This window comes from Myotis nattereri, assembly GCF_964212035.1.
Source record: "Myotis nattereri genome assembly, chromosome: 1".
NCBI classification, from domain to species: Eukaryota; Metazoa; Chordata; class Mammalia; order Chiroptera; family Vespertilionidae; genus Myotis; species Myotis nattereri.
This window is the reverse complement of record NC_138075.1, coordinates 132,369,371-132,394,194: the sequence shown is the minus strand read 5'-3', so window position 1 is coordinate 132,394,194 and position 24,824 is coordinate 132,369,371. Positions and strand designations below refer to the sequence as shown.

The 24,824-nt window shown below is 42.5% G+C and overlaps 1 protein-coding gene across 1 annotated transcript in view; it reads left to right on the top strand.

Annotated features, from left to right (window-relative positions):
• The window catches only part of RSU1 (Ras suppressor protein 1), a 195,684-nt gene that overhangs the window by 31,844 nt on the left and 139,016 nt on the right, over positions 1 to 24,824 (top strand). Inside the window, exons 4-7 of the mRNA XM_081098283.1 lie at positions 12,515 to 12,635; positions 18,401 to 18,519; positions 21,152 to 21,234; positions 21,514 to 21,628. Of these exons, the coding sequence (XP_080954409.1) occupies positions 12,515 to 12,635; positions 18,401 to 18,519; positions 21,152 to 21,234; positions 21,514 to 21,628 (438 nt within the window). The remainder of the gene's footprint in view (positions 1 to 12,514; positions 12,636 to 18,400; positions 18,520 to 21,151; positions 21,235 to 21,513; positions 21,629 to 24,824) is intronic.

Here is a 24,824-nt window from a genome sequence, read left to right as displayed (position 1 = left end):
AGTGTGGATATACTGATGCTATTTCTTAAAGGAGTGTTTCCTGGAAATTTGTACAATCTTTAAAATGATGATATCTAATGTCATGTGAAGTTCATTGTTGATAGTTTTTTTAAAAATGTTCATAAGCACCACTTGTCTGCTTCAATTAAAAATTTTAAATTTAAAGAAGAGTTTAAATAAGAATTGGTAACCTTGAGTGGAATAGTGGAATGTGTGTGTGAGTGTGTGTGTGTGTGTGTGTGTGTGTGTATACTAAAGGCCCGGTGCACAAAAATTTGTGCACTTGCGGGGGAGGGGGGAGTCCATCAGCCCGGCCTGTGCCCTCTAGCAGCCTGGGACCCCTCGGGAGATAACCACCTGCTGGCTTAGGCCTGCTCCCGGGTGGCAGAGGGCAGGCCTAATCCCTAGGTGCAGCCCCTGGTCGGGCTCAGAGCAGGGCCGATTGGGGAGTTGGGGCACCGCCCCGTCACACTGAAGACAGGGTCGATGGGGAGGTTGCGGTGCCACCCTCAGTCACATTCAGGGTAGGGCCGATTGGGGGGTTGGGGCACCGCCCCGTCACACTGAAGACAGGGTCGATGGGGAGGTTGCGGTGCCACCCCCTGTCATGCACAGAGCAGGGCCAATCAGGGGGTTGGGGCACTGCCCCCTGTCACGCACAGAGCAGGGTCAATCAGGGGGTTGGGGAGCTCCCCCCTGTCACGCACAGAGCAGGGCCCATCAGGGGGTTGGGGAGCTCCCCCCTGTCACGCACAGAGCAGGGTCGATCAGAGGGTTGGGGAGCTCCCTCCTGTCACTCACAGAGTAGGGCCGATAGGGGAGTTGGTGTACCGCCCCCTGTCACACACAGAGCAGGGCGGATCAGGGGATTGGGGTGCCACCCTCTATCACCAACAGAGCAGGGCCGATCAGGGGGTTGGGGCGCCACCACTGTCACACTCAGGGCAGGGCCGATGGGGAGGTTATGGCTCTACCCCATCACACACAGAGCAGGCCCCGTGGGGCGGGGGGTTGGAGCACCACCCTCTATCACCCACAGAGCAGGGCCGATCAGGGGGTTGGGGAGCTCCCCCCATCAGGCACAGAGCAGGGCCGATCAGGGGGTTGGGGTGCCTTCCCCTGTCAGGAACAGAGCAGGGCAGATAGGGATGTTGTGGCCCCGCCCCCTGTCACACACAGAGCTGCAGGGCGATCAGGGGGTTTGGGCGCTGCCCCCTGTCACGCTGATCCCAGTGCCGGGAGGCCTCTCAGCTCCGCTGATCCCGGTGCTGGGAGGCATATTACCCTTTTACTATATAGGATAGAGGCCTGGTGCATGGGTGGGGCTAGCTGGTTTGCCCTGAAGGGTGTCCTGGATCAGGGTGGGGGTCCCCACTGGGGTGCCTGGCCAGCCTGGGTGAGGGGATGATGGCTATTTGCAGCTAGTCACACACCCTTCAGGGTGGGGGTCCCCACTGGGGTGCCTGGCCAGTCTGGGTGAGGGGCTGAGGGCTGTTTTCAGGCTGACTGAAGCTCCCAACTGCTCCTTTTTTTCTTTTTCTTTTTTTTTATTCTGGGCCAGCTTTAGCTCTGGCTCCAGCTCTGAGGCCTCTGCTGCTGAAAGGAGGTATCTGGTTTGTTTCATTCTATAATCGAAACACTGTATCAACTCCAGCTCTGAGATCCCGGGCTCGCTGAAAGCAGGTTTCTGGGGTTTTGTTTAGCTTCTGTATTTGTAACAATGTTTCAAACTGCAGGCTCAGAGGCCGGCAAGGCAGGCGGGGAAGGTTGGTTTCCTCCGTCACTGAAGCAATCAAGCCTCATGTTAGTTTCAAGCTGCCTGGCTCCTGGCCGCCATCTTGGCTGGCAGTTAATTTGCATATCTCGCTGATTAGCCAATGGGAAGGGTAGCGGTCGCATGCCAATTACCATGTTTCTCTTTTATTAGATAGGATATATATACACTCCAATAAAACCTTGAGAATCTCTTTCCCATTTCTTTTTTTTTTCTCTTTGTTACTTAACTTAGTATGACAGAACACCACTCTTATATGGTTGACCACTAGTTAAACTCATGGACCATTTTTTCAGCTATTTTCAGTGAATCCTCTTTTGTCTAGTTTTTTGCTGTTTCTTTACCCTTTTATCTTGCCTATATATTCTCTGTTTTAATCACCTGATTCTTCTCTGATCAGAATTGCCTGCCCCTCTCTCCAAATCTTGCTCTTCCTTCAAGAAATTGAGAAGCATCCTCACCTTTCTCCATGAAGCCTGGGAGCCAGCACTGGAGAGTGTAGTTAAGGCACCCCACAGCGTACAGACTCCGAAGGACCACTCTCCAAGCATATCATGACTTCAGGGTGAGAGGATGGGGAGAAAACAATTAGTGTTTATTGACACCCTCCTCTGTATCCATGGGAGCAAAAGACTTAAAGTGATTCTATAAGGAGAGGCTGTTGGGGCGGGGGTGGGGGGGAAGGGGTGGCGGCGGTGAAGAGGGGAAGGGGTCTGCTTTGTATGGATCTGCCTGCCATTCCCCTGCCGCCTCTGCCAATGCTGTATGTGTGCATTTGAACGCCCATTGAGGCAAATCTAGGAGCTCCTTGGGTGAAGCATTGGCCCTGGGTCTTCACTTGTTCAACTAGAAGAGCAGGGAGAATTCCTGAGGTTCCGAGAAGGAGTTAACAAAGCTACTGTGTGGATTTTTCCAGCAGTGGGCATCTCCCTCCACCCCCAGCCTTCCTTCCTTCCTTCCTCATGTAATTACTTCTTTCCGCAGCATCCAACATAAGGCAAGGAAGGAAGCTCAGCAACCCAGTGTGGCCTCTTGCTGAAATAACTCTTAGCTGTGAAAGAAGGCAGATACTACTGGCAGAGCGTGTGGGTGTGTGTGAGAATTTGACTTGTTTACTGTCTCCCTCTTAATGGTAATAATAATCAAGGATTGAGAATGTGTATGTATAAAATAATATATTGTAATTACATTTATTTATTTATTTATTTATTTATTTGAGAGGCTACAGAGCCATTTTTTATGACTGAGCTTGCACCCCTGTTGATGGAGTGGAAGTTTTCCATGTTCTCCTTTTACTTCTCACTCTTTCTCGTGTTCTAGAACTTCTTAGGTATTTTTCCTAGAGGAGCTCCTATCCATTTCTTGCCCTTCACCAGATGTCACTTCCTTCCAGTTATCGACTGTCATTTCCTCTTCTTAGTGCTGCTTCTTCAAACCTGCTCCCAAATTATTGAGTTCTGTATTGCTGCACGGCCTTGCTGGCAGTGTAATTTCAATTAAATTTATCTTTATTGTTGAAATTATTACAAATGTCCCCTTTTTCCTCCCATGGAGCCCCTCCAGCCCACTCCTCCCTCCTCCCTAGGCCTTCACGGCACTATGGTCTGTGTCCATGGATTATGCATGTAAGTTCTTTGGTTAATCTCTTCCCCACCCTTCCCTCTGAGATTCCTCAGCTTTTTAGATTTGTTTGGCTCTGTGTGTATACTTTTTATAGCCCAGGGACATATATTTTTGCATGTTTGACTTTATGCTGTAAAAATCTGCCTACTGCTTACTTGTAACTTTTCCACCTAATTTTTGTATAATTGATTATTCTTATTGTTGCTGAAAGAGTAGGATCATTTTTTTTTCTTGTAGTGAATTAAGTCATGGATATTTTTGGTTAAAATTACTTAAGCTGCAGAATCTTAGGAGGCGCATGATGGAATACAGTAAGTATGTACTTGTAGATTTGAGTACTTGGTAAATACTGCTGAGTAAACGAAGGTAGCATTACTATTGTTATTTATAAAGCTGATAAATATTTGGGGGTGGGTGCTGGCTCTTACAGGGTGGATATTTAGATATTTTGCAACTTTATTTTTCTCTTGCGGACCATGCAGATCATTTTAAATGAGATTTTGCTTTACTGTTTCATAAACTTTATGTTTTTAAATAACCCGTAACTACTGTAATTCACTGTTTTAATACCTGCTTTGGGGGAAATCCCATAAAATCTGCAAAGTTATCATTAGTATATACTTTTGAACTTCAAATTCTTATGCTAACATATCGTTAGTTCACTATTTACCTTGTGTTTTTTTGGCCAGAAAACAAAAGCCATTAGTCACTATAAGTACAAATGAGTTTATTTGCATGAAATTCTGAAGAGCATAATTATTTATATGTGAGCATGAAGAGGTTCTTTTACATGTTATCACTGAAATGGCATTCAAGACTATGATCCTAATTGGCGGAAAGGATTGGCATCTGTATAATTAGTCTAGACATTAGCCCTGTGGTGTGAATAGACTATGTCTGCTAGCTATTGTGGCTGAGGAGCCAAAGGACTGTCCTTTCACTCTGACAACAATGTCTCAAGTCATGTTTTATGTAGTCCCGCTTATTTTGCTGCTTCCTATCTTGCCTCATTCAGGGCAAGGGGGGTGGTTGCTATCCAGTATCCCATTCATCAGATATTGAGGCAAAGCAGTGTTTGCTTTCACCATTTTCTCTCAGATGGTCTTCCTCCCCACTGTATGTATGATGAATAATCTCACTCATTTTCATGTATTCTCATGATTTTTGTAATTTTTCTAATCACTTTGTTGTTAGCAGTGTAACTTAGGAATCGAAACACCCTGTCTCATTTTAATATCCTTTACAGGCCCTCTCTGTTACTTTACTCTTCTCTGTTAAAGTAAGAAATTTAAAGCTTTATAAGTTTAAAAATATTTTTTAAGTCAACAGAAGCATGTGAAAATCTGACCAGGCATATTTATTTGTGAAAACAGACAAAAATATTTTTTTAAATTTAATTTATTGGGGTGACATTGGTTAATAAAATTATATAGGTTTCAGGTATACAGTTCTATAATACATCATCTTTATAGTGTATTGTATGTTCACCACCCCACGTCAGTTCTCCTTCCATCACCATTTTCCCCCCTTTACCCCGTTTTACCTTCCACCACCACCCCCTTTCCCTCTGGTAATCACCGTACTATTGTCTGTGTCTATGAGTTTTATTTTATTTATTTAATTCCTTTAGTCTTCTCACCAAGCGTCCAACCCTTTCCTCTGACAGCTGTCAGTCTGTTCTCTGTATCCATGAGTCTGTCTCCACTTCATGTTTTTTGTTGTGTGTTTTTTTTTAAATAATTGAAGTTTTATTTTTATTTTATTTTATTTTATTTTATTTAATATATCTTTATTGATTTCAGAGAGGAAGGGAGAAGGAAAGAGAGAGAGAACATCAATGATGAGAGAGAATCATTGATTGGCTGACTCCTGCACATCCCCTACTAGGGATCAAGCCTGCAACCCCGGCATGTGCCCTTGACCAGAATCAAACCCGGGACCCTTCAGTCCGCAGGCTGACGCTCTATCCACTGAGCCAAACCAGTAAGAAGCAATAATTGAAGTGTTTTAAAAACATTTTTATGTTCAAAGAGCTCGCATTCTGCAGTAAGGTAGATGTCTTGAATGACGCATTCATAGAAGTCATGTCAGATTTGGGGCAGCGTGCTAGTCACTGCATTTTGCTTTACCTTATCCCAGACACGGTATCTTCAGGCCTTGTTTGGCCCTTGGGTCTGTAATACTGGTGTCCCTGGAAATGGGCACATGTTCGCAGTGTGTCACCATCGCAGCCCAGGGAACAAGTCCACCGCCGGTTGTGTGCCCCTCTCAGCCTTTGCTTCCCATTCAGTGTTCCTCTTCTTCACAGGGTGCTTCCCAGGCCATCCCTGGTTTCCCGTGAAGGGGCAATGGCTGAACCATGAATTCCGGTTTTCAAAGAGGCATGTGGGTAGCTTCCTGGTTTTCATGTCCCAGCCTAACACCTCTCCTTTGCAGGGATCACCAGAGCTAAAAACAGTCTGGGTGCTTCTGCAGAAATAGTTGGGCAGAGAGTACTTCTAACTGCTCAGAAGGCTGCTGACGGTGGTGATGGAGTTCACCTCCAGGTTTCGTGCCCGTGCTTATGACGAAAACTTACATGTGTTCTGAGCAGCTTCTGGCTTCCCGGGAGCCGTGGGTGGTAACATGGTGCCTGGTCTGTTACCACCCTTTTGTAGTGCCGACCATACGGCTCTCAAGACCCATGCGTGCCCCACCGGCCCTTCTGTGGGCTGCACGCTGGCGAGCTCCTGTCCTTATGTTTTGCATGGTGCCTGCTGCTGTCAGAGCCTGTCACTCTTCACAGTGTTGTTTCTTTGCCTCAGGGGCCACAAGATGCTTTTGCTCCAAAAGCCCCCACCTCCGATCGGCTGCACCCAGCTGGCCTGTCTGCTGTCACTGCCTCCTAGGATTCTACAGTTAGGGCTCATGTTTCAAAGGCCAGAAGTACAACAAGGGGCACTTCACCTCGTGGCCACCCTTGGGCATGATGAAGTTGCTGCAGAGCGACTTAATGCCGTGGACTAGGGAATTCAGTTTTGTTTTTCACCATGCTCCTCCATAGTGATTCACCTTAGAGATCTGTGTGGGGAAGTGAAGTCCATTGGGAATGGCTAGATGGCAGCCTCTAGGTCGGATGCATTGGCCACCTAGAGTGTCCTTTTTGTGTTTTACTGTCATCCTGTGGGTTCAGTAGCACTGAAGTGACAGAGGAGTCTTAATTTGGATAAGATTGATTGCTATAATCTCATTCAGCATTATTGTGCAGGGTAAGGGACATGTCTATTAGGTTAATGATTTTGATGTCACAATGAGTTAAAAGTTTTCTGAACCAAAATATTGTCGCCAGGCCAGCATCATCAGCATGTCCTGGAGACTTGTTGGAAATGCAGATTCTCGGGCCCCATCCCAAACCTACTCAATCAGAAACTGTGCAGTACTCCCTACCCCAGTCTGTGTTTGAACAAGCCCTCTGGTAATTATGATGTACTTGAGGTTTGTACACTGCTTTAGAGCAGCACTCTAGAAATTTCTGTAGCGATGGCAGTGTTTTGTTTTGTTTTTTTTTTACGTTAAGATGAATTTTTTTCTGTTTGTTTAAGTTATTACATATGCCTCCTTTTTCCCTGATAGACATCCTCCCCGGCCACACCCGCCCCCCAGACAAGTCCCCACTGCCCCAGTGTCTGTGTCCATTGGTTATGCTAATATGCGTGCATACAAGTCCTTGGTTGATCTCTTACCCCCTATCCCCTGCACCCCACCTTCTCTCTCTGGTTGGACAGACTGTTCAGTGTTTCTTTGTCTCTGGATCTATTTTTGTTCATCAGTATATGTTGTTCATTATATTCCACATATGAGTGAGATCATGTGATATTTATCTTTCTCCAACTGGCTTATCTTGCTTAGCATAATGCTCTCCAGGTCTGCCCATGCTGTTGCAAATGGTAAAAGTTCCTTCTTTTTTTATAGCAGCTTAGTATTCCATCATGTAGATGTACCACAGTTTTCTAATCTACTCATCTGCCGATGGACACTTAGGCTGTTTCCAAATCTTAGCTATTATAAATTGTGCTGCTATGATCCCTCCAACTTTGTTCTTCTTTGTCAGGATTGCTATAGCTACTTAGGGTCTTTTTTTATTCCATATGAATTTTTGGAAAGTTTGTTCTAGGTCTGTGAAATATGCTGTTGGTATTTTAATGGGGATTACATTGAATCTATAAATTGCTTTGGGTAGTTAGGATATTTTAATGATGTTGATTCTACCAATCCATGAACACGGTATGTCCTTCCTTTGTTTGTCTTCCTCTACCGCTTTTTTCAATGTCTTGTAGTTTTCTGAGTACAGGTTCTTTACCTTCTTAGTTTAGTTTATTCCTAGGTATCTGCGATGGCAGTGTTTCGTATCTGTGCTGCCTTGGACAGTCGCCACTAGCCAAATGTGGCTACCAACTCTTGAAATGTGGCTAGTGTGACCAAGGAGTTATATTATTAATTTTACTTAATGTCAACTAATCTAGATTTAAATTTATTTATTTTTTTCTATTTCTTTTTAAATACCTTTATCCAGTTCCTTCATCCCAAGCCCTGCATCTGGTAGCTACAAATCTGATTTCTTTTTCTATGAATTGTTTTTGTTGTTTTAAATTCCACATATAAGTGACATTATACAGTATTTGTCTTTCTCTGTCTGACTTATTTCAGTTAGCATAATGCCTTCAAGGTCCATCCATGTCACAAATGGCAGGATTTTCTTTTTTCCTTCTTTTTTTTTGCTAAACAATATTCCAATACATATATATATATGTATATATATATATATATATATATATATATATATATACATACATACATTCATTCAGTTATCTGTCGATGGACATTTAGATTGTTTGGCTAAATACCCAGGAGTAAATTTTGCTGGATCATATGGTAGTTCTATTTTTAACTTTTTAAGGAACCTCCATCTGTTTTCTGTAGTGACTAGACCAATTTGCATTCCCAATCTAGGTTTCAATTCAACTAGTGGCTGCATATTGGACAGCGCACCCCAGAGCATACCCTGCTATTTATTATTGTGTGGATAAACTCCTAAAATGCTTTACAAATAAGTTATTGGTTGTGGAATTATTAAATTTATACTTCAGAATAAAATGCTCCTAGAGTGATCTGTAGTTGTTACTACTAGTACAGTAGTTTATTAGGTTCTTCTGTTGGAGGAGGTGGTTCGCTGTTGCCAGCTGCTGGGGCAGCATGTTCTTGTGTGCAGCACTGACTCTGGCCTGCTCTTCGGCTGCGCAGGGCCTGGGAGCAGTGCCTGCTGTAAATGTAACTGATGAGGACAGATCTGTATGCTTCTGGAAGTCATGCTCTTACTCAGGAATAGAGCTGGGTCAGAGGTTTCTTACAGGTGGAGCTCAGGTCTATCCTCTGTGTACAGCAAGTGTTTTCTGCCTGAGGGAGCTTTTTAAGGAGACTTTAATGTAGGAGATTAGGTGAGTCCCCTTTGTGCCCCCCACTTCTGAGTCCTGCTAGGCACTTTGGGCTTCTTGTGGAACCATCCAAAAACGGTTGGGGGGCTGACTGCTGAGTCTGGGCCTGCACGAGATTCTTGGGGAGACGGGACTCTAGTGTGAGTAGCCTTCAGATTCTTAGATTGACCAAAGATACTTTGAGACCCGTCTTGGGGCATAGTTTTGGGGGTGACATCATCACATCTTTGTCACCTTTTTAAAACACAGTGGAGGCTCTGGACTTAGAATGTGCCCAGTGCTCCTGTGACCTGAGCAGAGGTGGCATTTAGAAGCTAGAGGACACATGAGGGTACTCAGGGACTTTTCTCCCAAATCTAGCAACCGAAATCAAAGCAGCCATCATTGCTAGGCAGAAAATGATACTAAAAAAATAAATTCTTTGTCATAAGCAAAGTTCTACATGACTGAGCTTCCTGATTGAGGGCCCGGTTTGTTGCATTATATAAATCCATATCCTTGATTTTCATAGTCCATCTCTTCTAAGAATCATAGAATGTCAAAGCCAGGAGGTAGAGAATTTACAAATGGTCACAATCTGGCCTTCTCACTTCAGCCTGATGGAAGCAGAGGCCCAGAGAGGTTGAGTTGAGTGAGGGCACACTGAGATTTTAGGGCTGATCAGGGGAGGCCAAAGCCAGCCCAGGTGGCCAGGAGGGCCTCCTGTGTTCCTATGTTATGCTGCCTCTCATCGGTGTGCTAAGTTCGGGGTTGTCTACAAGCTGCACATGTACTGCTGGGATCACTGTCAGAATCTGGACAGATGGATGAGAAAGGAACATTACAAACCCATAATAAGAAATATACAGGTGCTCATTGTTTAGTTAATAGTTTAAAATACTACCCTTGCTAATGTGTCGCATAGGTATCTTGAAAAATTCCACCAGAATATTCTGACCAGTGACATATTGCTGCCATCTTTTCATGATAGCATTTCATAAATTGTGCTGCCATGTATGTGTATGGTTTAGTTATTGCACAAGTTATTATGTTAGTTGGTTATTTTTTATGGGCAGTTTTGTTGTAGTTTGTTTTCTAAGCTCTAGGCCTGTTTCCATTTATCGACTACTCCTTTTGTAGATTACTTTTTTAAATAGTATGCCTCTCTTACTTTATTCTCAAAGTATTGAAATGCTAGGTGCTACAGGTATGGTGCTGTGCACATAATAAGCATTCGCTAAATATTGGTTGAAAGAGTGAATGTTATCCCATCCACACAGATCTGAATGTTAATTTCTTTTGCTTTTTACTTTGGCCATGGGAAAAACTATGGTTTAGGGAGAATATTAGCTGTGTAATTTTTTCTCCTGTCTAGCTTGAATGGAGTCTTAAACACACAATTCACATGCACACCAAAAGGCTGGAAGAGGTTTAGTAAATTGAATGTGGGGTTATTGTTTATGTCCACAAAACAGGGCCCTAAATCACATTTCGCATAATTTGTGGCTTTAAATTGGACTGATTTAGCAAGGAGAGTGAAATAATCTCTCATCCTGTCAAAAAGGCGATACCTTCAGACCAACATTTAATTGCATTGGCAAAGTAACTTTGGGAAGGCAGCAGTAATTCTGGCTGCATTATTCTTGGTTTGTGGCTAAATTGGGATCATCATTTTCTCCTGGTTGCACTAAGTTTCTTTAATGTTCTTCAAACTAATCAGATGAAGGCAGGAGAGAAACTTTGTGGTAGCTGGAGGGGGCACAGGAGAGCGGGCGGGCCTCTGAGCAGTGTTGTCATCTGTGGAGCTCAGACACTTCGTGGTCCAGGTTCAGCAAAGGTAAGCGGACACCTGGCGACTCCGCAGGCACAGCCTGATTTTCTTCATGATCATTTACATAAAGTGAATACCATTCATTTGCATAAAAGTGTGTTTTTGACTACACATCTAAAAATGTGCTTTTGTAGTCAAATTGTATAGGCAGGGCTCACATGCATTCATTCACATTGGTGTCCAAGAGCGTGGTTTCCCAGCTGCCACTGTTATCCCCTTAAAATCTGTCCTCTTGTCTCCATCCCTACCACCAGCCACTTTGGAAACAAATCTACATGCCTTGCTCATTTTCCATCTGGATTACTGCTTCCTCGTCCCTTAGTCTAGAATGATGTGTATTCTTCACAGTCCCCTCCTCCAAGGAAAGCATTTCCCTTACCTCTTACCAAGCCGCCTCCCTTTAAAAGAAATCCTGTCATCGATATCTTAGACGTTTTATAAAGTTGAAGTGATGACCCCAGGCTAGATCGAACAGTGTGCCTGTCCTCTTTACTCTGTCCCCCGGAGCTACACATTGGAGTTCTTGGGATGCGCTCTCCGTAAGCACTTTAGATGTCTGTCTGGGGTTTCACACACACCTTTGCGGTGGCGCTAAGCAGTGGTGCTCCTCGCTTTTCCCAGCGGTCCGGAGCCTCCGCCGCAGGGGACTGGTGGGATGGAAAGAACATGTACTGGCATGAGACAGAATTCTTGTGTTGTGCCCAAGGCCCATGTCGATGGCTTCAGTTACCTGCATAGTCTTGGGATTGGTGTTTGTATGAATCATGGACAGTAAGTTCATGGCCAGTAAAATATTTATAGAAAACTTGAATCAGCAAATGGATACATGAAGTACAATCTATGGGAAGTATTCTGCTACCAATCGAGAGTTAGTACTTCTGAGATAAAGAAGCCTTTGCTTTTATTTTTTATATTATATTATATATTATTGATTTTTTACAGAGAGGAAGCGAGAGGGATAGAGAGTTAGAAACATCGATGAGAGAGAAACATCGATCAGCTGCCTCCTGCACACTCCCCACTGGGGATGTGCCTGCAACCCAGGTACATGCCCTTGGCCAGAATCGAACCTGGGACCCTTCAGTCTGCAGGCCGACACTCTATCCACTGAGCCAAACCGGTCGGGGTGAAGCCTTTGCTTTTAAATTTGTATTTGCAGGTATACTGTAGGGAAGGAAGAATCTGTCAGGCCCTGTCTGTTATATGTTAACCTTTGACCTGCCTATTAGTATTCCTATCATGCTACTGAGTTGGTTTTTCCTATTTCTGTATAATAACAGTGCATTGATCTGTTGCTAATCTGATATAACGTGTGTGTGTGTGTGTGTGTGTGTGTGTGTACTGATCAAGTGCAAAGGTCAGGACCAAAATAAGAGACTGGGTAGGTTGAAAATTTTAGCATTTAAGGTTGAACTTAAATTGTGATTTAGTGCAATATGAAGAGAACAGCTCTTCAGATACCAGAGTATTGACACAGCTTGATGAACGTATCATTAAGAATGGGACTTGGAGTTGGCTTGCTGCAAGGAGACCAAAAGGAAGGAAAAGTGCACTTATCAGACATTGTATGACGATTATAAAGCTTATATGCTTCATAATATGCACTTATAGGCTGTTTGTGGCATAGACATTCTCTTTGCCCTTTGAAGAAACATTTCCCTTTCTACTCAGTGGTGAGTTACAATCTAGGAAAAACGTACAAAATGTAAGTATACGTGAATTAGATGATTATATTGGATGGTTCTCCTTCATGTGAAGAAAAATACAGTGTGTTGCTGGCATTCCCTGTGAGGAGTGAGGTTCCTGAGTTCATAATCAGCATTTTTGTCTTTATAGCTGTGCCTGCAAACATAGCAGAGCTGAAGAATTTGGAAGTGCTTAACTTCTTTAATAACCAGATTGAGGAGCTGCCCACGCAGATCAGCAGCCTTCAGAAACTGAAGCACCTGAACCTCGGGTGAGTGTCGGGCCAGGGAAGCGAGGAGGAGGTGGAGGGACTGTGGTGTGGGCAGGGGTTCCCGCGTGGCAGGAGCTGATTCCTCATTTCCTTTTGTGTTTTAGGTTTTTAGAAAGTTTTATTGTTTTAATACATCCTTACAATGGCCTACATTAGCGCAGATCTCTTTGAGAACTAATTGAGAAGCTAATTGTTGGTGCAATAAGGGTTGTGTTTTTTTTTACTGTATTTTGTTTCCAATAAAATTTTATTTCAGTGATATTGATCCTGAAGGGACTTACTTGCTTAGCTGTAACTGTTGGGGCCAGTTGTAATGTGGTGGACTCTGCTCTCTGTGTCAAGCAGAGGTAGTTCACAAAGCACCTTCCTTCTCTGAGGAGAGGGTACATTTCTTAACATGGCTTTATTGATTCTTGCAATTCTTTTATGTAGTCAAGAGGTTCTAATCTTGTCTGTCTTTATACAAAGATGAAGGAGGAAGTTTGGTTCAGTGGAGGTTGCAGAAGCAGGTGTCAGTGAAGAATAATCCCTTGCTCTGTATATTACTTGATAGTTTTCAAAGCCCTCATGCCAGCCAGCATTTGGCCCTCTCAGCCATTACAAAGGAGGGCAGGCAGGCACTCCTGCTTTCATGTCCAGGAGAGGAAGCCAAGCCCTTTCGAAGAGGTGAAGTGACTTGCTCCCAATGGCCCCTATGGTTAGGGGTCATGCCAGGCAGAGGACCCTGTCCATCAGACATCATAGATAGCACCCAGAACGTGGGCTTCTGAATGCCAGCTTCATTGTTATAGCTCTCAGATAAAAGTGCCCACTCATGCTTTATTCACTGTGCAAAGTAATATATTCATGAAATCATAGCCATTAAATGCTCTAGTAAGGTAGTGATTTACATGGAGTGGTAATAGAAGCTGGCTAGGTATTTATCAATTTAATAAGAAGCAATCATGGAGAAAAATCTCATTCATGGAATGAGTTTTAGTTTAGTTCATTCTTTCCACGGGGAGTTTTTGGTGAGACACTCTTTATTTTGATGTTCATTCTGGTTGAGAGATGAACATTTTTAAGATCCATGAGCATTTTTTTCCCTAATGTCAAAGGGGAGATAGTGTTTAAAGGAGGGGAAAGAACACTTTATGTCGGATGGGATTTCCCCCTATAAATATGGAGACTATATACCCAAAGAAAAGATCTTTTCTTTAGATCTTTGTTTTGAAAATTGTCATACTATTTAATTTGCATCTGTAAAGAATCTAAAGCTAGATACATATACTAGATATATAAAACTAGATATATTCTTACTATTAATTTGTTCATGTATTAAATTAGTTGTTATTTACATATCAGGTGCTAGGAACACAACTTGGCACATAGTAAGTGGTACGTGTTAACTATTATCATCACCATTTTTGTGTTGTTTTTTTAATTAATTCATTTATTTTGTGACTATGTAAGTGCCTATTCTGCATCAAGAACTTTGCTAGTGTTGGGGGCCAGTGGTGAAAATTACAGTCCCTGGCGGTAAGAATGGGGGCAGAGCTGACTGTTAGCGAGCAGTGACAGTGTACAGCTGGGTCACTGATGTGTGGCAGGTTCTGGAAGTGCAGTGGGAGAGGGCGCAGGGGCACAGTAGTCTACAGGGAAGATTCTCAGGGGAAGAGATCCTGCAAGGGTAGTATTTGAGCCCAGACTGGATGCATCAGGAAGGAATTTCTCAGACTACAAGCAGTGATTGTGAGAATGACATGTTTGAAAGCTCAGAGCCCTGCATGTTCCGGGCATTACAGGTGGTTTGGTGTTGTTGAGTATGAAATGTGAGGGATGGTATGGTATGGTAAGAGGGGAGAAGAGGAGCATGAATCTCTGCTCTTCATTTAATGAGTATTTCTTGAGCTTCCAACTATGTACCAGGCTGTGTTGTAGGTAGTGGCCATCCAGCCCATATGGGGCATACATCACAGTTGGGGAAGTAGGCTGTAAACAAATAAATCATCAGCAAGGAGTCAATGTGCTAATGAAGGGCCTGAGTATCAAATAAAGGAGCTCCAGTTTTATCACGCTGACCATTGAAGAGTTTGCACAGTGGAGTGGCGGGAAAATATGGGTTCAGATTTTTGTATGAAGGATGTGTGAAGAGAGGCTGCAGGGAGGTATGGCTGGAGGTCAGGAGCCTCGTCAGAATGCTAAAGTAGCGTTCCTTGTGAACTTGGGCAGTGAGAACGGAGGCAGGGAGGGATGGTATGTGAAAAATACAGAAGAGGTAAAACTGGCAAGACGGATACGGATGAGATGGGATGATACCTAGATATCTGCTGTGGGCAGCTGAAATAGAAATACAGGTGGAGCCAGGTTTCGGAAGGTCCTGAGCTCAGAATTTGTTTGGCTGGGTTCCAGATGCCTCAGGATGGAGTTGTAAAGGTTCCTTTTTATTGAATGTGTCTGAGTCACCTCTTTATTGTCCTGGGAGCTGTTTGCATATTTCTGGCTCTCAGTGCTTTATTGATTGTGTAAAGTTTTCTGTATTTAATTACCTAGCTACATAGATAGGATTGTCAAAGTTTGAACTAAATTCTTAGTTCTCTGGGAAAGAATTAAGATGGGTTTCAAGAAAGGAGACTTCTGTCCTCAATGGCATAAGAAATTATACTTAAAGGTCTGTTTAAGGCAGGATATAAACAGCATACTCCTTACTAAGCAGCCTGAGTGAAAATATATAAAATGAGATGCTACAGTTAGGCCACGTGCGTGCCTAATCTGAATGGCACACTCCACCAGACTCTGCTTTTCAAGTTTATATAGTACTATTTGCTGCATATTCCGGTGAAAGGACTTTTAGGCCATTTGAATAAATAAAGTTGAGTTATGTTCTTAATTCTTTAAATGTGGCTCACTTTATGAATTATTTTCCAAAAAACTGTAAAGCCACATAGGTTACATGTTAGTAATTATTTCAAGGATGATCGCATTTCAAGAGGACCGTGGCCAGCTGTCTGGAATAACTTTCTGCTCTGAGAGGCTGGAGCTCATCTCATGAACAGTTAGGAGTTTTCACCAAGCACAGCGCTGAGTGTTATGGATTTGGATTTTTGATTTTTATCCTGCTAAGTGTATGAACCGGTCACTGTGGAGGTGAGAAAGATTCTTGCCTTCAGCTAAGGTTTTATTGAATTAAGAGGAGCCCAGGAGAACCTCCAGAGATCCAAATGTTCCAAAAGGGAAGCATTAGTATGGGCTTTCCTGTGGCTTTTGAGGAAGAGAAAAAAAAAATCTGATTTTGTAAGTTTCTCCGTCATATGCAGGCGTTTTCCTGTTTCCAGTACGCAGGTGGAAAATGTCCACATGCAAACAAAGAATTGATGCCACTTGGCGTGGTTGAGCCACAACCTTGGAGTGACTTAGGGTAAGCTGGTTTGGTGCAAATAGAAAAACCATCCTTGATAGTTGAGGTTTCTACTGTGATCTTTTCTCCTAAGGTGAGCTTGCCTCTTTGGGGCTGAGTCAGAATTCCTCTCAAACCTCCTCTTGAAATACAATTGTAGTTATAGCTGTCATTTCTCAAGAACCCACTCAGGAGCCACGGATTGTCTTAAACGCTTCACGTGTTTTCTCTCATCCTCCTGGTGAGCCTGCCGGGAAGGTATTGCTAGTCTTATATTACAGATGAAGAGGAATTGGGTCTCAGAGAAGCTGAATAACTTCTCCAAGTTATTGGAGCAGGTGCTAGAGCTGGACTTCAAACCTAGATCTGTTCTTCCACTGCCCCTACTGTAACCTCTCCTGGACATCTTGAGTGACAGTGCTCAGGGGACCCTGAGGACACATGTGGATGGAGGTAGATGTTAGTGCCCACTGTGGGGGAAGCCTCCTGCACACCCCGTCATTCTGCGGAGATAGACTCTCTCTGGTTGTTTTGTGTGTGCTGGTGTCGAGGGAACCAGCCAGTATCCTTATGGCTTCTTGCATTGTTTGTAGCTCGGGCTATTGGCAGCACCGCTTCTGGACTTTCAGCATCATTTCAGTCAGGGCTTCATTTCCACCCACCAGGTCAGAGGGCCTACTCCTGTCACGTACTGCTGGCAGCTTACAGGGCTCTGCTGTGTTCCTGACATTTGGGGGCGGGGGGTGGGGGTTATCGCTCAAAGAGAAAGAAAACCTACAGTTTAGTAGATTCAGGCTCACTGTATGTGGAGATGGGATGGGGACTCTCTTCAATGAGATGCCACTTGCTTTCAAGGCAGCGATTTTCACCTGGTGTGCCACAGGAATTTTTAAACACGCAATACCTGACTAGTCAGGGCACTGAGCTCTTTTCCCCTAGATTGTCAAGTAAAAGAATAACAACAGCCAATGCAACAGTAGCCATCAGGTGTGAATGAATAAAATTTATGACTATTCTTTTTTTGTCGAATCGACAAAAAACATTTTTTCTGGTGGGCTGCATAATTTTGGTCATTAGTTTGTGTGCCATGAGATGAAAAAGTTTGAAAATCGCCGACGTAGGTAAGGTATACTTCTGTGTACTTCCCACTATTTCGGACTTTTTCTTCAGTTGCATCGTAGTCTAATGATTAGGAGTGCCTTGCCTTCCATGAGGTGCTAGGTGCTCTCAGACATCTGTCACCCTCGTCAGTTGAGTCAAAAGTCCTTAGTCGTTAACCTCCCTCAGCCTGTTTCCCCATCTCAACGTTACAGAGATGATTATAAGTGCTGTCCTGCATATATTACACAATAGTTTTGGTGATTCAGGTGAAATACATGATATAAATATGCTTCACAAATTGTGAATTCATGGAGGTTATTTTGTTAGATGTAAAGTTAACCTAGGACTTTTCTAAGCATTCAGAGGTGGTCACTCTTTCTTTCAAGGCTTGTTTGGTGGGTGTGGTCAGGATTGTAGCTCATATGAGATGGATGGATGTCTAGAATTATTTGTAGTGTCACAGTTCCTCCCACCTTTTCACATCTGCCAGTCTGTATTAGATTTTTTAAAAAAAAGATTTTAAAATCACTTTTAACTATGCACAAAGTTCGGAACTGTGTTAAGAAAAATAGGTTCTTGAGAAAAATGATAAAAGAGAGTAATAGAAAAATTTTTCTTAGATTTCATTGGAGATTTTATATATGTATTTTTAATTTTCAGTTGTAGTAAAATACACATAACATAAAATTAGCATCATAACCATTTTAAGTGTATGACTCAGTTGTGTTAAGTCTGTTCATACTGTTGTGCAGCCAATATCCAGAAGTTTCTCATCATGCAAAACTGAAGCTCTACACCCATGAAACACTGCTCCCCGTTTTCCCTCCCTCAGTCGCTTGTAACCACCATTCTAATTGGACATCAGTTTGAATGTTAGGAGCTGCAGAACAAAAAAGTGATTCTCCCCCTCTCCCCTTGGGAGGAATAGTGAAATAAAGTCAAGTGTGAAAACTACAAAGCTCACTGTGTCTTTTGAGGTGTTATTGCTACATTCATAAGGAAGTTTTCTCTAGAAGACAGATATTTTTGTGAAGATTTAATTTTCTGTGTAAAACAGTGATTGAGCATCACCATTGGAGAAAATGACAACGAAGACATTTTCAAATATTTCACGGCCTGGAATAAAAATACTAGGCTAGTTAAATAACATAGTGATCATAGAATTATGACTTCTTTTAAGCTTTCAGCCCCTCACATATGGCTCTTAGGCTTGTGACATAGGTGATCTGAATATTCTGTCTAAACATATGTTTTATATGTGATGTCTTGGTTTTTTCTCCACCCACAGCATGAATAGACTAAACACTTTGCCTCGAGGATTTGGCTCTCTCCCAGCTCTTGAGGTCCTTGATTTGACTTACAACAACTTGAATGAAAATTCCCTTCCTGGAAACTTCTTCTACCTGAGTAAGAAACTTTTACTTCTGTAATTCTTAAAATGGTACTGTGTGTTCTAAAAAATATATTTATTTACCAAGGCCCAAACTCCAAGAGAAATTGGGTATATAGATTTTTTTTCTTTACAGATTCCTTTTGAATTTTCTTTCGTAGCTCAGCAGTATGTGTACTTGATATATAGTTATCTGACACCATTGCACTGAAGTGGACTTTAATAATGTCATATTAACTTTCTGATAGAGATTAGGTATCTAAATGAGATATTTAGCTAAGGAGTTTGAGTTTCTTTTTTTAAAGAACATGAAATATGTAATAATATATGTGTTGCAGGTAACTTTTTGTTGGATATTTGCCCAAAGATATTCCAGTCACTTATAAAAATATCTATCAATAAACCGCTGACAGAATTTTTAAAATTTCCAGCCATGATTATTGTCTTAATCCTTTTAAAAAGTGCTCTTATTGCCCTAGCCAGTTTGGCTCAGTGGATAGAGCATCGGCCTGCAGACTGAAAGGGTCCTAGGTTCGATTCCTGTCAAGGACACATGCCTGGGTTGCGGGCTTGGTCCAAGGTGCCGGAGGCAGCCAATCAATGATTCCCTCTCATCGTTGATGTTTCTGTCTTTCTCTTCCTCTCCCTTCCTCTCTGAAATCAATAAAAATGTATTTTAAGCCCTGACTGGTTTGGCTCAGTGGATAGAGCGTTGGCCTGCGTACTGAGGGGTCCCGGGTTTGATTTCAGTCAAGGGCATGTACCTTGGTTGCAGGCGCAGCCCCCGTAGGGGGTGTGCAGGAGGCAGCTGATCAATGTTTCTCTCTCATCGATGTTTCCAACTCTCTATCCCTCTCCTTTCCTCTCTGTAAGAAATCAATAAAATATATTTAATATATATATATATTTTTTTAAAAAGTGCTCTTATTGATGTATTCTATTTTGTTGATAGTATATAATTAAACACTTTTAGCTTTTCATATTGCAAACAGATTCTTGTTGCAAATGCTCATAAATATTAGGAAAAACTTATTTTCTCAAGAACTTGGGAAATATTTAGGAAAGAGTTACTTTCCTTCAATGAGTGTTCTGCTTGTCCAAATAGTGACATGTATGGCATCCAGAAATATTGAATTTTCTGAGCTAGTTTCTAAAGTTACATTTTTTACCTTATCTATACCCTCTCTCTGACTTCCTCAAGCATGTGAAAGCAACTCTAAAATATTTTCTTGGGCTGTGGAATATATTGTTTTTTATTATGTAAATTAATATACAATTCTGTCGAACTTTAAAACATTAGAATGTAAATGAATGCAACAACAAGAAAACATACATCTGCTTATACTCCTTTTTGGTTGAGGATAAAAGGATTCTTTGGGATTTTAGTAGTTTGGATCATGTTACCATTATGTAGTACTGTGAACAAATTTCTGATTATTGGTATTCTGCCTAAGTTAGTGTTTTCTCTATTTTTAGACTCCAGGTCATTATTTTAGCCCTTTGTCTTCATTTATTTTTGTTGGTAAGGCCATAGAAACAAGTAATAATATAGTTGACCCTTGAATACACAGACTTGAACTTCAAAGGCAGGTTCACTTATATGTAGATTTTTAAAAATAAATACAGTAAATATATTTTCTCTTATGATTTTCATAATAACATTTTTTTTCTCTAGCTTACATTATTGTAAGAATACTGGTATGATATATACTACACATGACATATAAAATATGTGTTAATTGGCTATGTTTTCAGTAAAGCTTCCAGTCAACAGGAGGCTATTAGTATTTAAGTTTTGGGGGAGTTAAAAGTTATGTGTGGGTCTTTGACTGTGCAGAGAGTCCTTTCCTCTAACCTCCTCATGGGTCAGGGTCAACTGTAATGAGTCTGATCATGGAAACAGTGAACAGTGATTATGGCTTCCACCACCGGAAAGCCTTTTGGTAATTGATTTATTTTTAACACTAAAGGCCCAGTGCATGAATTTGTGCATGGGTGGGGTCCCTTGGCCTGGCCAGCGATTGGGGCCAATCCGTGCCGCCTCACCCAGTCCTGATTGGGGCCAGCTGGCCAGGGGGAGGGACTGCAGGAGGTTGGCTGTGGGAGCACACTGACCCACCAGGGGGCAACTCCTGCATTGAGTGCCTACCCCCTGGTGGTCAGTGCGTCCTCATAGTGACTGGTCCTTTGGTCAACTGGTTGTAACAGTCGCTTAGGCTTTTATATATATAATAGTTCTCTTTACATGAAAGAGCCCTTTTGCCTTAAGTATTGATATAAGTGACACAGTGGTTTTCTTTGTTTTAGTTTGGATGCAAATGGGATAAGAAATGTGAATCGGAAGTAATAGGAGAAAAATAGCTATCTTTTCTGAGGGTATATTGACATTTTGTGCCAAAAACTACTGGTGCCCACAGTTGTTAATTGTATCAGTCCTCTTGGATATAGATGTTTTCCTGAACACACCAGCCCCACAATAAGCCAGTAAATCTAAGTTTGACCTGCTTGTTATTATTGTGAGCCCTAGGTATGTCACAGGCTTCTCACCAAGCCAGGGTTATTAATCAAAGCTGACTCCCTTGTATTGATCAGACCTCAAATGGTTGGGTTCCATGTCACCCTGTTTATATATTGCTGTTTAATTTGCAGCCACCCTGCGTGCACTCTATCTAAGTGACAACGATTTTGAAATCCTGCCGCCAGATATTGGGAAGCTCACAAAGTTGCAGATAGTAAGTAATTTATCTAAATTCTGAGAAAATCAATTCACTTCTGCAGTCCCTGTAGGAGTAGAATCAAGTCAATTTGAACAGGAGTAGGGTTTGTTCTGCAGGAATAAACCACTACTCTTGGTACTGTTTCTTGTTCATCTGTAGTCACTTGTAAATAAATTGAAAGGATTGAGGCTTAAAGAAAAGAGGGCATGGAAGAGGACAGAGTTTATGTTGAACGCCTCTTTAAGGGAATTTATGTGAAATTGTTTTGACAACTCCTTGTTTTCTTGTATTTAGCTCAGCCTTAGGGATAACGACCTGATCTCGCTGCCTAAGGAAATCGGGGAGCTTACTCAGCTTAAGGAGCTCCACATTCAGGGGAACCGCCTGACCGTTCTACCCCCAGAACTAGGTAAGGTTGCTGATGAATGAGCTTACTTCTGGATTTAATTAATACCAGTTACCCAAATGCAACAATTCTGAAAAACCCTCCCTCCCTCTTGTTGGCCATACCCTTCACCGAGGCACCCAGTTCTGATCATTTACTGGCATTTGTCATCGACCAGCATTCAGCTGTGCCAGGTTTGGCTTGCCCTGGCTCTGCTTTCAGTGGCTGCCACTGCAGTGTCTCGAGGTGGCTGATGAGAGATGACCCAGCCCAGCTGCCTGCACCCTGCAGTGAAAAGAGCCCAGATGCGTGGCGATCCTCTTACCTATGGCTCCTCCTTTACTAGCTGGAGATGGGTTTTGGTTTTTTAATCAAACAAGCACTCTTGCTTTTTTTAATCCTGTATTTTAAAATTTTAATCTCTTGAAAACTTACTAAATAGTTGTGTTTCTTACAGCTGCTTGAATACCTTTCCCAGTCATGAATTTGGTTTCCTCCTGATTCCACCTCCAGTGGGAATTTGAAATGTGTTCTAGCTGGGAATTCCTCTGTCCTATCCCATTTCCCGTTGGCAGCTGAATCTTACTCCTCTGCCTGGTCACTCAAGTGGCCCCTTTGGCCTCTGACCTTCCTCGGAAATAACATCCAAAGCTGTTCTTCTGTTACTAGGCTACGCTACTCTTCCAGAAAAAGGCTCATGAGTTCACTTTGCTTATGCATACCCTCGGTATCCTCTCATTTCTTCTATACATCCAACTGCATTGTTTCTCAAACTAAGACTTTGCTTTCCTGCCCCCAAATACTATCATTTTAAAAAACACACTTAACCCAATGTAAGCCCACTCAGAGCAGGGGCTTCTATATTTGTTCTCCCTTGCTTACTATGTACATGGGTATGTGCTCAAGGAATATGTCCTGAATGATTGATGAAGTGAGACCCTCAGATAGGCTAGCAAGGTTTTGGAAAGGCTGTGAGCAGGCAGTCTGACTTCGGTTCAGAGCTGTGCTGTTCAGCCACGAGCCACATATCCAGTGTTCAGTAGCCACGTGTGGAAAATGCAGATAGAGAACACTTCCATCAGCACAGGAAATTCTGTTGGGCAGCGCTGGTCTAAAGGGAAAGCATTCACATGCTTATACGGAACAAATGGAAAGTTTTACCCCCACTTTTCCTATATCCTTGAGCTCCTCTGTTAGTGTAAAAGGTCTAGAGAGAGTTGTGCTGCTTTTCAGCACCTCCCCTTCTCTGAGTTAGAAGGAGCCCAGTCTCACTTTAGGAGCAGGCTACAGGATCAAGAAACTTTTTAAAAAATGTATATTTTTATTGATTTCAGAGAGAGGAAGGGAGTGGGAGAGAGAAAGAAACATCAATGATGAGAGAGAGAATCATTGATTGGCTGCCTCCTGCACTCCCCACACTGGGGATCGAGCCTACAACCTAGGCATGTGCCCTTGACTGGAATTGAACTTTGACCTCCTGGTTCACGGGTAAAAGTTCAACCACGGAGCCACACCGGCCTGGCACAAATGTTTTAAGGCAGAAAACTTCTTTCAAAAGAAAGATTCTATACAGTGGTTGGTAACCACAGGTGTTAGTTTGGTAATACCAGGCAAGCTTTTGCACAATAGGAGTACCTGCTCCCTCCCAACCTGTGAAATGAGAATTTCCCTGCAGGAGAATAGTTCTTGTCTAATTTGGTAAAGCTTACTTGGTGTATCCTTGGTTAGTGTGATTAGGAGAAATGAAAAATAAAGTGTATTTTGTTTTATCTTACTTCATTTGTCAAGCAGTGAGGCAGTGTAGGGCATTAGATTATTCAATTATTTCTATCAGATAATAATTTGTTAGAAAAAAATCTAGTTGAACCTACACATACCTATGTATTCATATCTTAAAATCTTACATTGCTTATCCTATTTAAATACTGCTTGTTATCATATTTGTCTAACATTTCTGTTAAGCTCTCTGATAACAACTTACATGTTTTTTACTCAGCAGTGGAATTAAGGAGAAAGGCTCCAAATAACTTTATTTTTTTGTGTGAGCCATATCTAGAAAAACGTTATCTTAACATCTGCCTGGTGGCAGTTTTCCCTAATTATAGGTAAACACTTAGCTGGAAATAAATGATAAACCCCTGGGAGTTTCTGTTACAAATATAACCTCAAGATGAAGACAGATGTATTATTTATTTTTACACTGATTTTTTTTTAAAGTCAAGTATAATAAATAGCGATATAATAATATCACTAGCCAGCATGTGTTCTCTCCTGCCATTGCCATAAGCACAGTAAGCTGACTTTTTAGAGGTGAAGACACTGGGGCTTGGAGAAGGTAGGTGACGCGCTCGGAGGGACACAGTGAGTCACAGAGGGGAGATCTGAACCCCGACTGACTGTCCGCCAGGTCCACATTCCTAACCAATGTGCGGTCCTCCTCCCCATTTGTGCCAGTAGAAGGGTTCCTAGAAAGCGGTTTCCGAGTGTGCACACGATGTGGCACTGCTCGCTTCCCCAAGCTGTGGCAGGGGGACAGATGACACGAGATGGCCAGTCACGTGGCCGACTAGGCTGGTGTGCAAGCAGCAGGGCTAGGGTAAAACTGCAAAATGCTGATGAGATGGCCCCTGGGAAACAAATTGCTGTTCCCCTTTCCACTCCAAGCCAACTGCATCGTCGCTGTCGTTCTTTCCCCAGTAAACACCCAGCCACAGCAGGCGTGCCTGTCTGTGTGTTGGATGCCCAACGTGCTCATATGGCTAAGGGCCAGTGCGGGGCCTGATGTACTTGAACCTTCCTATATCTGTCCCACCAGCATCCACTGGCTGCAGGTTTGCTCTGGGTGCATTTTAAAGTGTGGATAATGGTCTCTCCCCTATATGTTTATTTTTTATGTATCTGAAAAAGCAAGATTAGTGCTTTGGAGATTTCTGTGAAATTTCCTTTAAAAATAAGTTCAGAGTTTATTAACTGGAAACATGGTTGGTAAGAGTATTTGGGCCAAGCAAGGGGATCCAATTGGGCTCTGACCTGTCAGATATAAGAACAAGCAGGGACACAGCAAAATAAAGTCAGGGGCTTGAATGGAGTTTAACATGTAATTTTATTACTTTCTTTTTGTTATGTAACCCCGAATAAGTTACTTTAACCATTGTGTCAGATTCCTACACAGTAACTCACTTGATTTGATGTTAGTCCAGTTTATCCATTGAAAATTAGA